A 14,636-nucleotide genomic window follows, 5' to 3' on the forward strand; every position below is an offset into this window, starting at 1 on the left:
CGCGAGGGCCTCGCGGCAGGGGAATGGTCCTTGCATCCGGAGGTCTTCCATCAAGATTTTTCTTCGATGGGGGACTCCGGACGTGGATCTCTCGGCGTCTTGAATGAACAGGAAGATTCTGCAGTTCATCTCCAGGTCTCGTGATCCTCTTGCAGTGGGCGTCAATGCTCTGGCCATTCCTGGGTCACAGTTCGTGCTGCCCTACCTGTTCCCACCCCTTCCATTACTTCCCAAACTGTTGAAAAAGATCAAAGTGGAAAAGGTGCCGGTCATTCTGATCGCCCCGGATTGGTCCAGGAGAACTTGGTTTGCGGAGCTCGTCAATCTTCTTGCGGACGCTCCCTGGCGCCTTCCAAACAGGCACGATCTGCTGTCTCAGGGTCCGATCTGCCACCCGAATTCTCGGTCGCTCAGTTTAACGGCGTGGCTGTTGAGACCGCAGTTCTAAGAGCGTCCGGCCTTTCGGACCGGGTGATTCACACCGTGATTCAGGCTCGGAAGCTTTCATCTTCCAGGATCTACTATCGTACCTGGAAGGCTTACCTTCGTTGGTGCTAGTCCAACTGCTTTTCACCTATGTCCTTTTCCCTGCCTTCCATTTTGGCCTTCCTTCAGGCAGGACTGGATTCGGGCCTGGCTCTTAGTTCCCGGAAGGGCCAGGTCTCTGCGTCTTCCATCCTCTTTCAGAAGACTGTAGCTTTTCGGCCACAGGTTAAGACCTTCCTTCAAGGAGTAGCCCACGCTGTCCCTCCGTACAGGGCCCCCGTGGTTTCATGGGATTTAAACCTGGTTCTGGACGTTCTGAGGGTTTCCCCCTTTGAGCCTCTCAAGGAGTTTCCCGTGTCGGTTCTATCTTTGAGGGTGGCCTTTCTTGTGGCCATCACCTTTATCTGCTGCTTTTCCGAGTTGGCGGCCCTGTCCTGCTGACCTCCGTACTTGGACATTCACCAGGACGAGGCGGTCTTCATGCCTCCGCCTTCCTGCCTTCCTAAGGTGGTTTTCCACCTCAACGAGGTCATCGTTCTACCTTCCTTTTGTCCAGCTCCGGCTCATCCCCTGGAGTGATCGTTGAACAGGCTGGACCTCGTCAGGGCAGAGAGGATCTACTGGGATAGAACGTCCACTTTCCAGAAGACGGATTCCTTTTTCGTCATTCCTGATGGCACGCGCAGAGGCCAGCCGACTTCTAAAGCGACTATTGCTCGCTGGATCAGAATGGCAATTTTGGAGGCTTACCGGGTCAAGAACAGAGTGCCCCCTCCTGGGATTAAGGCTCACTCTACCCGGGCAGTCGGCGCCTCCTGGGCGGTGCACCACAGGGCTTCCGCCTAACAGCTTTGCAAAGCGGCAACTTGGTCTTCCATCCACACGTTCGCCAAATTTTACAAGGTCCATACCTACGCTTCGGCGGACGCCAGCCTAGGCAGAAGGATCTTGCAGGCGGCAGTGGTGAGTCCCCTGACCTGATGGAAGTCTGTTTTTCCCGCCCTAGGGACTGCTTTGGGACGTCCCATGGTTCATGTGTCCCCCAATGAGAGGCGATAAAGAAAACAGGATTTTTGGTTGCTTACCGTAAAATCTGTTTCTTGAAGCCTCCATTGGGGGACACAGCTCCCTCCCAATTCTTCTGTTCTATGACTGTTCTCACGTTTACAGTTCTCAAGTTTGTGGTTATGGTTTTCAACCTTGCTACTTATCTCCTACTGCTTTCTCACTAACTGAAGAGTATAATGCCAGTCGGTGGGGTGTATACTGCAGAGGAGGAGCTAACTTTTTTATTTGCATAGTGTCAGCCTCCTAGTGGCAGCAGCATACACCCCATGGTTCCTGTGTCCCCCAATGGAGGCTTCAAGAAACAGATTTTACGGTAAGCAACCAAAAATCCTGTTTTACATGATACCATCTTGGTTCTCATCTTTGAAGATAAGTCTGGGTCACTTACATTCACTTTGCTTAGACTGACCATTTGGAACAATTGACCTGTGGCTGGACAAGTTTTCAATTAGCTTTCTGTGGACTCCATTGAAAATACATATGTGTATATATATATATATATATATATATATATATATATATATATATATATATATATATATATATATATATATATATATATATATATATATAATAACTCAACTAATCAATATCTGTCATTGGAGTGTTGAAATCATATTAAAAAATATATAATACAACACAGCGTGTCTCGCGGCTGTTAGGTAATCCCTGTGTGTCTCGCGGCTGTTAGGTAATCTCTGCTTGTGTTGCGCCTTTCCGTGAGATATGTAGTCGCGGGGACTTGTACATATTATTCGAGCAGATGGCGCACCGACCAGTAACGTATCATTCCTCTCTTCATAGACCTAAGAAACAATGAACACAAGCTGAACCATCACCAGAAGATTGGATTGAAGTGAGTGTGTCCCTGCAGGGTGTCGGGGGCCGGTGTGACGGAGATTAGTCCTCATGGCTTATAATGGGGTTCACTAGGGGTCTCGGAGGAATTATCCTGAGGGTCACCCTCCCTCCGACCTGACCGTGTAGACCTCCTCTTTGTTTTTCATCCTGATGTCTTCAGTAACATCTAATAATTATTCATGAAACTTCCTCTAAGAAATAGTCCGTAGTGATAAGTGGTCTATGAAGTGCCCTCCAAATGGGCTCCAGTGGTCTCGGCCATGTATAAGATGTATGTGACCCTCCCTGTTTTTTTTTTTTTTTTTTCTTTTCTTTAGATACTTTGAAGATTTTGAAATGAGGATCCCGCGGGAGGAGATGCTGAAGATGCAGGTGCGGATCATGTATTACTCGGCCAAGCACGGTCCTGACGGGGGAGACGGCTTCCTCCTCTTACTTCCTTGCATGTGACCTGTGTTTTGTATGAAGCTTATTAGCTAAGCCAGCCCCCTTCTCTTTCCACGAACTAGCCATGATGGAGATGGAGGTAGGCTGAACTATTAAACTTAGAAAGCCAGTCTTCTCTATCATGGCTGTTTTATTGATGGAGAAGGGGGCTGGCTTAGCTATTGAACGAAGCCTACCCCCCTTTTCATTTCCTGAATTGGCTATGACAGAGAAGGGGGGCTGGCTCAGTTCTTGAACTCAGCCAGCCGGCCCCCCTTCTCTGTCATGGCTGACTTCGAGAAAGGTAAGGGGGTTGGCTTGGCTAATGAACTGATCTGTTCAGGCAACCTTCACATGACTTTGGTTAAATGCTGAGCCAGGAAAGAGGAGGAAGCAGATGTTTTCCTTCTATTTTTTTTTGTGTTTTTCTTGCCTGTTGACTTTCATTATAAATTGTTTTTTTTTTTATTTTGATTTTCTCCAGGAAATTGTCATTGAGAAGGTGGAGATCCTGGACCCAGAGTACATTGCTACAGTGTGCGGCAGCTACAGACGAGGTATTCATTCCTCATCTCCAGGGGTCCGTCTGACACTGTAGAGCCCCCATTATTGGACGTGATGGCTGGGAAGTGGCAGCCAATTACATGCAGCCTTCTTACAGCGACCACTGCTGGAGAAAAGCAGTATTACATGTCCTCTATTCATGTGCTGCATTTTTTCCCAGTTTTTCAGTACACGATATTGTAACGTGAATGGTTCACTCCAAACTACAACTTGCTGCACAAAATGCAAACCCCATGGCTCTTGGCAGAAGGGAGGAAAAAAAAAAAAAGTGCAAAAATTAAAAACGACCTGGTCCTGAAGTGGTTAATAAGATCTTCTGTCCCCATCCAGTTTGCATATTGCCGGCAGCATATCCTCTGTCTATAGTGGGGGCAACAAAGCCCACCCACCGATCCCATCAGCCGATGACCCAGTATTCTGATTGGTGGCAGGATGTCCTCTGTCCGTCCGGAGCGGAGCCGCCTGTCATCAGTACATTGCTAACAGAGTTATGTTTCTCCTCATCACCAGGTGCGGCGTCCAGTGGGGATATGGATATATTATTAACTCACCCGGACTTCATGTCGGACTCTGCAAAACAGGTCAGTTATCAGTCTATTCAGCTCATGTTTGCCTGCCTGCATCTCTGGCTGCCTGCATCTCTGGCTGCCTGCATCTCTGGCTGCCTGCATCTCTGGCTGCCTGCATCTCTGGCTGCCTGCATCTCTGGCTGCCTGTGTCTCTGCCTGCTTAACTGCGTCTCTGCCTGCCTATCGGTCTGTCTCTCTTGTATCAGTTCATCTGGTAGAACTTTAACCCCTTCATGACCCAGCCTATTTTGACCTTAAAGACCTTGCCGTTTTTTGCAATTCTGACCACTGTCACTTTATGAGGTAATAACTCAGGAACGCTTCAACGGATCCTAGCGGTTCTGAGATTGTTTTTTCGTGACATATTGGGCTTCATGTTAGTGGTAAATTTAGGTCAATAAATTCTGCGTTTATTTGTGCTAAAAACGGAAATTTGGCGAAAATTTTGAAAATTTCACAATTTTCACATTTTGAATTTTTATTCTGTTAAACCAGAGAGTTATGTGACACAAAATAGTTAATAAATAACATTTCCCACATGTTTACTTTACATCAGCACAATTTTGGAAACAACATTTTTTTTTGCTAGGAAGTTATAAGGGTTAAAATTTGACCAGCGATTTGTCATTTTTACAACGAAATTTACAAAACCATTTTTTTAGGGACCACCTCACATTTGAAGTCAGTTTGAGGGGTCTATATGGCTGAAAATACCCAAAAGTGACACCATTCTAAAAACTGCACCCCTCAAGGTGCTCAAAACCACATTCAAGAAGTTTATTAACCCTTCAGGTGCTTCACAGCAGCAGAAGCAACATGGAAGGAAAAAATGAACATTTAACTTTTTTTTAGTCACAAAAATTATCTTTTAGCAACAATTTTTTCTTTATCGCCTCTCATTGGGGGACACAGGAACCATGGGTGTATGCTGCTGCCACTAGGAGGCTGACACTATGCAAATAAAAAAGTTAGCTCCTCCTCTGCAGTGTACACCCCACCGACTGGCATTATACTCTTCAGTTTAGCTTAGTGTCAGTAGGAGGTGGACACGGGTCTTTCATTAGACCCTTATCTACCTCAATGTGCGTCGTTTCTTTTCAGGTTTTTCCGGAGGGATACAGGGTGAGCAGTCACACCTGTAGTCCCACAAGCGGACTATTGAGTACGGCGTGTACTGCCACTCCGTATCCTCATAGATCCCTCTCCAGGACCAAGATCCTAGCACACAAGCGTGCTCAGAAGTCCGGTCCTGGCTCCGTCCCCCACCCACTCGCCCACCAGAGCCTGTCGGTTGCGGAGACGAGGACGTCCATCAGCTCCCTGGACGTCTCATACCCTTCCTGTCAGGTTAGTTTCGGCGTGGGATGTTTTAGGTGAGTATTTTCCCCAGTCCCATCCCACATCTTTTATAGGGGGGGGGGTCTTGTTAGGGGCTCCCAGCCTCCTTTCATACCTGTCAACACCATGATGCGTCCATACAGTGACGCGGCCGGGATTGTTGTGTCGCGCTGCGACATCCGTAGGTGCGCTTTCTTCCCCCACAGCACCTCTTCCCCCAATTCAGATACGGGGGCCCTCTGCCTTCTTTCCGGCGCTGGGCCCTTACAGGCTGCTGCGCCGTTCTTCTGTATGCCTGCACGTTGGGCTGCCATACGTTCCCCCCTGCGGCGCACCACTCGGTGCTGCGGCTCTTCATGGGGCACCATCCACAGCGCGGCAGCCCTGCAGGCTGTCGCGCCGCTTCTCCCTGCGGCGCTCTGCCCCGGCGCCGCAGGAGGTCTTTCTCTGGGCGCCCCTCAGCGGCGCAGCCTGGTGGGCGACCGCGCCGCTAGCTGTCTCTTAGGGCGCTCTATTCCGGCGCCTTGGCTCCTTTCCTCGGCCGCCGGCCCCTAATTTAGGCTCCGGCTTCTGTCGGGGCCTACTTCCGGTTTTCGGGCCCCTCACTTCCGGCTCTGCGGGCGGGCTTTTTCCCGCCCGACTTACTGTGCCCTGCCTACCGGCGCCCCTGCGTCTGGCTCTGCCCCCTTCCTCCTGGGACACTCGTCTGGTGTGAGCACCGCTTTGTACCGGCAGCAGCACCAGCCCTCGCAAGCGCACCCGCACCTTCGTACGCATCCTCTGTGGGCAGCTCTATCTGCACTGAATTCAGCTCCTCAGGGCACTTCATCGACAAGTGGGACATCTCCCAGGACCGGGTCCGTGAGTAGCTGCACTGCAGACTGACACCCCCCTCTGCCCACTGTCCCCTAACCCACTGGCATCTTCAGGGTCCCTCAAAATGTCTACCTCTAAAGGGGGCCGCTCTCGCCCCCCTACTTCTTCATCTACTGCCTTAGTCACGTACTTTGCATGTTCGTCCTGTAACAGCAAACTTCCCTCAGGTCAGTCCTCCCCGCTGTGTCAGTCCTGCAGCAACCCAATTGTTCCCACCGCCCAGGATCCCCCGGCTGTTCCGCCCGAGAGTGATCCCCCCATCCCAGGCTGGGCCGCCTCTCTGTCACAATCGGTGGCCGATTTAACACGGGTATCTCAAACCCTAGTGTCCGCGCTGGATCGGTTACCCCTGCAGTGGCCAGCGGGTCGCAGGAACCGCCGCCCGAGCCCTCCTTGATAAGCCACAAAAGGTCCAGACAGGAACGTCGGTCTGAGTCCTCTTTGCGCTCCATCTCGCCGCTCGGCCCTCCCCTGCGGTTGGTGTCCCACCGATCCTCCTCCCCTGAGTCAGGCGAGGCATTATCTGATGCGCCCTCGGAGGATATTTCGGAGCTGGATCCTAACCAAATCGCCACCATGAGTGAGACAGTCCAGAACCTCATTGGGGCAATAAACCAAACCTGTGGCATCAAGGATCCCTCTACGGAACTCGCAGATCAGGCGGTTTCGTTTAGACGGGCCAAACCACCTTCAAAATTTTTCGCTCCTCATCCGGAATTCGAGGAAATCTTGTCCAGAGAGAGAGAGAATCCAACCAGACGTTTTCAGAGGGGAAAACGCCTGGGGGTGTTATATCCGTTTTCACCAGAACTTACCGCCAATTGGACGGTCTCTCCCTCGGTGGATCCCCCTGTTTCCAGGCTGTCCACCAACACGGTGCTTCCACTGTCCGGCGGAGCGTCTCTGAAGGATTCTAACGACATAGAATCCTTCGCGAAATCTGCCTTTGAAGCGGCTTCAGCAGCGCTATGCCCAGCCTTTGCTTCCACCTGGGCTTCAAAATCCATCTCAAAATGGGCCAAGGATCTACGGCGAGGTATCCTTGACGGGGCACCTCCTGCGCAATTGGCGGAACTTGCCAACCAGATTTCCCACGCTGGTGAATACCTGGTTTCCGCCTCCCTGGATGTCGCGTCTTGTGCGGCTCAGGCTTCCAGCAATGCCGTTGCCATCCGCCGGACCGTTTGGCTCAAGGCCTGGCAGGCGGACTTGTCCTCCAAAAAGTCCCTCACTAGTCTGCCCTTCCAGGGCTCTCGTCTCTTTGGTTCCCAGCTGGACCAAATCATTAAGGACGCCACCGGGGGTACAAGTTCTCTTCTCCCCCAGGCTAAACCTCGTCGCCCTCCTCCTAGACGATAGTTTCGCTCTTTTCGGCCTTTTCGTCGCTTCGCTGCGTCGAACTCCTTTTCCCAGCAGCAACAGAGGCCACAGGCACGTCAAGAGAGGAAGGCGGTGTCCTTCAGGCCCACTCCGTCCTGGCGTCCTCGCTTTTCCCAGGGTAGATCGTCAAGGCCCAGGACTGGAAGATCCACCTCCACATGACTCTTGGCAAGACTCCAGCCCAACTCCCAGGTTGGGGGGCCGTCTTCTCCGTTTCAGGGACGTCTGGATTTCCGCAGTGGAGGATGCATGGGTCAGGGAAGTTGTATCCTCGGGATACAAGATAGAGTTCGCCTCCCGACCCAGGGATCGTTTCTTCCAATCCTGTCCTCCAAAAGATCCCGCTCTGGTTCCGGGCTTCTTCGCAGCCATCGCTTCTCTGCTCAAATCCGGGGTAATCGTTCCCGTCCCAGAAAAGGAACGGTACACGGGCTTCTACTCGAACCTCTTTGTGGTACCGAAAAAAGACGGCAAGGTTCGTCCCATTCTGGACCTCAAATTGCTGAACAGGAGGGTTCACCTGAGACACTTCAGGATGGAATCCCTTCGTTCAGTAATTGCTTCCATGGAGGCTCAGGAATTTCTATGCTCTATAGATATCCAGGACGCCTACCTACATGTTCCGATATTTCCCGGACATCACCGTTTCCTGCGCTTCGCAGTGCAATAAGATCATTTTCAGTTCGTCGCCCTGCCGTTCGGCCTCGCAACCGCGCCAAGGGTGTTCACGAAAATCATGGCGGCACTGATGGCCATCTTGAGAGTCAGAGGCTTGGTCCTGTTTCCATACCTCGACGACATCCTCATCAAGGCTCCGTCCTTTGCTCAGGCCCACGAAAGCCTGTCCATAGTTCTCGACACGTTATCCCGTTTCGGGTGGCTGGTCAACCGGAAGAAGTCCTGCCTTATTCCTTCTCAGCGCATCATCTTTCTGGGCATGCTTTTCGACACTCATCAGTCCAGAGTCTTCCTTCCCAAGGACAAGAGATCCACCCTTTGTCGGGACATACGCTTGCTCCAGGGTCCTCGGCCTCCCTCCCTCCGATCGGCCATGAAGGTTCTGGGGAGGATGGTAGCTACCTTGGAAGCGATTCCCTTCGCACAATTCCATTCTCGACCCCTTCAGCAAGCCATTCTGTCTCAGTGGGACAGGTCGGTCTTCTCCCTGGATCGGCCGATCAGACTCTCCTTTCGGGTCAAGCGGTCTCTCAACTGGTGGCTGACGTCACCTCTCATCTCCCAGGGCAGGTCCTTCCTTCCGGTTCACTGGCAGGTGGTGACAACGGACGCCAGCCTGATCGGCTGGGGTGCGGTTTTTCGCCACCTGACGGTTCAGGGCCGTTGGTCGCCGCAGGAGTCTTCTCTGCCGATCAACGTCCTCGAAATTCGGGCCATCTTTCTGTCCCTCCGCCATTGGGAAAGGATCCTCAGGGGCCTTCCAGTCCGGGTCCAGACGGACAACGCCACGGCTGTGGCATATGTCAACCATCAGGGGGGGACTCGGAGCTCCTTGGCCCTTGCCGAGGTATCCAAGATCCTCCTTTGGGCAGAGGCAACGGTTCCGGTGATATCCGCGGTGCATATCCCCGGCGTGGAAAACTGGGCCGCAGACTTCCTCAGCCGCGAGGGTCTCGCGGCAGGGGAATGGTCCTTGCATCCGGAGGTCTTCCATCAGATTTGTCTTCGATGGGGAACTCCGGATGTGGATCTCACGGCGTCTCGAATCAACAGGAAGGTTCCGCAGTTCGTCTCCAGGTCCCGCGATCCTCTCGCAGTGGGCGTCGATGCTCTGGCCATTCCCTGGTCACAGTTCGAGCTGCCCTACCTGTTCCCACCCCTTCCATTACTTCCCAAACTTTTGAATAAGATCAAAGCGGAGGGGGGGGCCGGGCATTCTGATCGCCCCGGATTGGCCCAGGAGAGCTTGGTTCGCGGAGCTCGTCAACCTTCTCGCGGACGCTCCCTGGCGCCTTCCAGACAGGCCCGATCTGCTGTCCCAGGGTCCGATCTGCCACCCGAATTCTCGGTCGCTCAGTTTAACGGCGTGGCTGTTGAGACCGCGGTTCTAAGAGCGTCCGGCCTTTCGGACCGGGTGATTCACACCATGATTCAGGCTCGGAAGCCTTCTTCTTCCAGGATCTACTACCGCACCTGGAAGGCCTACTTCCGTTGGTGCGAGTCCAACCGCGTTCCGCCTATGGTTTTTTCCCTGCCTTCTCTTTTGGCCTTCCTTCAGGCAGGGCTGGATTCGGGCCTGGCTCTTAGTTCCCTGAAGGGTCAGGTCTCGGCGCTTTCCATCCTCTTTCAGAAGACCTTGGCCTCTCGGCCACAGGTTAAGACCTTCTTTCAGGGGGTAGCCCATGCCGTCCCGCCGTACAGGGCCCCTGTGGAGGCATGGGACCTAAACCTGGTACTGGACGTTTTAAAGGTTTCTCCCTTTGAACCTCTTAGGGAGATTCCTTTATCAGTTTTATCTTGGAAGGTGGCTTTTCTTGTGGCCATCACGTCCATTCGCCGCGTTTCCGAGCTGGCGGCACTGTCTTGCCGCCCTCCGTTTTTGGTCATTCACCAGGACAAGGTGGTCTTCCGACCCCCACCTTCTTTTCTTCCTAAGGTGGTTTCCACCTTCCACCTCAACGAGGACATCGTTCTACCTTCCTTTTGTCCAGCTCCGACTCATCCTCTGGAGCGATCGTTGAACAAGCTAGACCTCGTCAGGGCAGTGAGGATTTATCTGGACAGAACGTCCTCTTTCCGGAAGACGGATTCCTTTTTCGTCATTCCTGATGGCACGCGCAGAGGCCAGCCGGCTTCTAAAGCAACTATTGCTCGATGGATCAGAATGGCAATTTTGGAGGCTTACCGGGTCAAGAACAGAGTGCCCCCTCCTGGGATTAAGGCTCACTCTACCCGGGCAGTCGGCGCCTCCTGGGCGGTGCACCACAGGGCTTCCGCCCTACAGCTTTGCAAAGCGGCAACTTGGTCTTCCATCCACACGTTCGCCAAATTTTACAAGGTCCATACCTATGCATCGGCGGACGCCAGCCTAGGCAGATGGATCCTGCAGGCGGCAGTGGTGAGTCCTCTGACCTGATGGAAGTCTGTTTTTCCCGCCCTTGGGACTGCTTTGGGACGTCCCATGGTTCCTGTGTCCCCCAATGAGAGGCGATAAAGAAAACAGGATTTTTGGTTGCTTACCGTAAAATCTGTTTCTTGAAGCTTCCATTGGGGGACACAGCTCCCTCCCAATGTTTTCTGTTGTTATCTGTTCTATGACTGTTCTCACGTTACAGTTCTCAAGTTTGTGTTTATGGTTTTTCAACCTTGTTTCATTATCTCCTACTGCTTTCTCACTAACTGAAGAGTATAATGCCAGTCGGTGGGGTGTACACTGCAGAGGAGGAGCTAACTTTTTTATTTGCATAGTGTCAGCCTCCTAGTGGCAGCAGCATACACCCATGGTTCCTGTGTCCCCCAATGGAGGCTTCAAGAAACAGATTTTACGGTAAGCAACCAAAAATCCTGTTTTTATTTTCCCAATGGTAAAAGGAGAAACTGAACCACAAAAGTTGTTGTCCAATTTGTCCTGAGTACGCTGATACCTCATATGTGGGGGTAAACCACTGTTTGGGCGCACGGCAGGGCTTGGAAGGGAAGGAGCGCCATTTGACTTTTTGAATGAAAAATTGGCTCCACTCTTTAGCGGACACCATGTCACGTTTGGAGAGCCCCCGTGTGCCTAAAAATTGGAGCTCCCCCACAAGTGACCGCATTTTGGAAACTAGACGCCCCAAGGAACTTATCTAGATGCATAGTGAGCACTTTGAACCCCCAGGTGCTTCACAAATTGATCCGTAAAAATGAAAAAGTACTTTTTTTTCACACAAAAATTATTTTAGCCTCAATTTTTTCATTTTCACATGGGCTACAGGATAAAATGGATCCTAAAATTTGTTGGGCAATTTCTCCTGAGTACACCAATACCTCACATGTGGGGGTAAACCACTGTTTGGGCACATGGTAAGGCTCGGAAGGGAAGGAGCGCCATTTGACTTTTTGAATGGAAAATTATCTCCATCGTTAGCGGACACCATGTCGCGTTTGGAGAGCCCCTGTGTGCCTAAACATTGGAGCTCCCCCACAAGTGACCCCATTTTGGAAACTAGACCCCCCAAGGAACTTATCTAGATGCCTAGTGAGCACTTTAAACCCTCAGGTGCTTCACAAATTGATCTGTAAAAATGAAAAAGTACTTTTTTTCACAAAAAAATTCTTTTCGCCGCAATTTTTTCATTTTCACATGTGCAATAGGATGAAATGGATCATAAAAGTTGTTGTCCAGTTTCTCCTGAGTACGCCGATACCTCATATGTGGGGGTAAACCACTGTTTGGGCACATGCCGGGGCTCGGAAGTGAAGTAGTGACGTTTTGAAACGCAGACTTTGATGGAATGGTCTGTGGGCGTCACATTGCGTTTGCAGAGCCCCTGATGTGGCTTAACAGTAGAAACCCCCCACAAGTGACCCCATTTTGGAAACTAGACACCGAAAGGAACTTATCTAGATGTGTGGTGAGCACTTTGAACCCCCAAGTGCTTCACAGAAGTTTATAATGCAGAGCCGTGAAAATAATAAATACGTTTTCTTTCCTCAAAAATAATTATTTAGCCCAGAATTTTTTAATTTTCCCAAGGGTAACAGAAGAAATTTGACCCCAATATTTGTTGTCCAGATTCTCCTGAGTACACTGATACCCAATATGTAGGGGTAAACCACTGTTTGGGCACACGTCGGGGCTCAGAAGGGAAGTAGTGACTTTTGAAATGCAGACTTTGATGGAATGGTCTGCGGGCGTCACGTTGCATTTGCAGAGCCCCTGGTGTGCTTAAACAGTAGAAACCCCCCACAAGTGACCCCATTTTAGAAACTAGACCCCCCAAAGAACTTATCTAGATATGTGGTGAGCACTTTGAACCCCCAAGTGCTTCACAGACGTTTACAACGCAGAGCCGTGAAAATAAAAAATCATTTTTCTTTCCTCAAAAATGATGTTTTAGCAAGCATTTTTTTATTTTCACAAGGGTAACAGGAGAAATTGGACCTCAGTAATTGTTGCGCAGTTTATCCTGAGTATGCTGGTACCCCATATGTGGGGGTAAACCACTGTTTGGGCACACGTCGGGGCTCGGAATTGAGGGAGCAACATTTGACTTTTTGAATACGAGATTGGCTGGAATCAATGGTGGCGCCATGTTGCGTTTGGAGACCCCTGATGTGCCTAAACAGTGGTAACCCCTCAATTCTACCTCCAACACTAACCCCAACACACCCCTAATCCCAACTGTAGCCATAACCCTAATCACACCCCTAACCGCAACACACCCCTAACCACAACCCTAACCCCAACACACCCCTAACCATAACCACAACCCTAATTCCAACCCTAACCCTAAGGCTATGTGCCCACGTTGCGGATTCGTGTGAGATTTTTCAGCATCATTTTTGAAAAATCCGCGGGTAAAAGGCACTGCGTTTTACCTGGGGATTTTCCGCGGATTTCCAGTGTTTTTTGTGCGGATTTCACCTGCGGATTCCTATTGAGGAACAGCTGTAAAACGCTGCGGAATCCGCACAAAGAATTGACATGCTGCGGAAAATACAACGCAGCGTTTCCGCGCGGTATTTTCCGCACCATGGGCACAGCGGATTTGGTTTTCCATAGGTTTACATGGTACTGTAAACCTGATGGAACACTGCTGCGAATCCGCAGTGGCCAATCCGCTGCGGATCCGCAGCCAAATCCGCGCCGTGTGCACATAGCCTAATTCTAAAGGTATGTGCACACGCTGCGGAAAACGCTGCGGATCCGCAGCATGTCACTTCTTTGTGCGGATTCCGCAGCGGTTTTACAACTGCTCAAATAGAAAATCGCAGTTGTAAAACCGCAGTGAAATGCGCAGAAAAAACGCGGTAAATCCGCAGGGGTTTAGCACTGCGGATTTATCAAATCCGCAGCGGAAAAATCCGCAGAGGACCAGAATACGTGTGCACATACCGAAACCCTAACCCTAGCCCTAACCCTAACCCTAGCCCTAACCCTATTCTAACATTAGTGGAAAAAAAAAATTCTTTATTTTTTTTATTGTCCCTATCTATGGGGGTGACAAGGGGGGGGGGGGGGGTGGGTCATTTATTATTTTTTTTATTTTGATCACTGAGATAGATTATATCTCAGTGATCAAAATGCACTTTGGAACGAATCTGCCGGCCGACGGATTCGGCGGGCGCACTGCACATGCGCCCGCCATTTTGGAAGATGGCGGCGCCCAGGGAGAAGACGGACGGACCCCGGCAGGATCGGTAAGTATGATGGGGGGGGGGGGGTATCGGAGCATGGGGGGGGTATCGGAGCATGGGGGGGTGGATCGGAGCGCGGGAGGAGTGGAACGGAGCACGGGGGGGTGGAACGGAGCACGGGGGGGGTGGAACGGAGCACGGGGGGGTGGAACGGAGCACGGGGGGGTGGATCGGAGTGCAGGGGGGGTGATTGGAGCACGGGGAGGGTGATTGGAGCACGGGGGGGAGCGGAGCACTGGATGGAGGGGAGCCGGAGCAGTGTACCGGACAGATCGGAGGGCTGGGGGGGCGATCTGTGGGGTGGGGGCACATTAGTGTTTCCAGCCATTTCCGATGATATTGCAGCATCGGCCATTGCTGGATTGTAATATTTCACCAGTTATAATAGGTAAAATATTACAAATCGCTCTGATTGGCAGTTTCACTTTCAACAGCCAATCAGAGCGATCGTAGCCACGGGGGGGTGAAGCCACCCCCCCTGGGCTAAACTACCACTCCCCCTGTCCCTGCAGATCGGGTGAAATGGGAGTTAACCCTTTCACCCGATCTGCAGGGACGCGATCTTTCCATGACGCCACATAGGCGTCATGGGTCGGATTGGCACCGACTTTCATGACGCCTACGTGGCGTCATGGGTCGGGAAGGGGTTAATACATGTCTCCATTTCAACGCTGGTTGGGTTGCCCTTCGGGGGTGTGGGTGTTTGTGGAC

At 51.5% G+C, this 14,636-nt stretch overlaps 1 protein-coding gene across 1 annotated transcript in view; it reads left to right on the plus strand.

The window, feature by feature from the left end:
- Positions 1-14,636, plus strand: part of POLB (DNA polymerase beta) — a 34,472-nt gene that overhangs the window by 13,608 nt on the left and 6,228 nt on the right. Inside the window, exons 7-10 of the mRNA XM_069766906.1 lie at positions 2,359-2,410; positions 2,733-2,787; positions 3,326-3,398; positions 3,916-3,986. Of these exons, the coding sequence (XP_069623007.1) occupies positions 2,359-2,410; positions 2,733-2,787; positions 3,326-3,398; positions 3,916-3,986 (251 nt within the window). The remainder of the gene's footprint in view (positions 1-2,358; positions 2,411-2,732; positions 2,788-3,325; positions 3,399-3,915; positions 3,987-14,636) is intronic.

This window comes from Ranitomeya imitator, chromosome 4, assembly GCF_032444005.1.
Source record: "Ranitomeya imitator isolate aRanImi1 chromosome 4, aRanImi1.pri, whole genome shotgun sequence".
Taxonomy (NCBI): domain Eukaryota; kingdom Metazoa; phylum Chordata; class Amphibia; order Anura; family Dendrobatidae; genus Ranitomeya; species Ranitomeya imitator.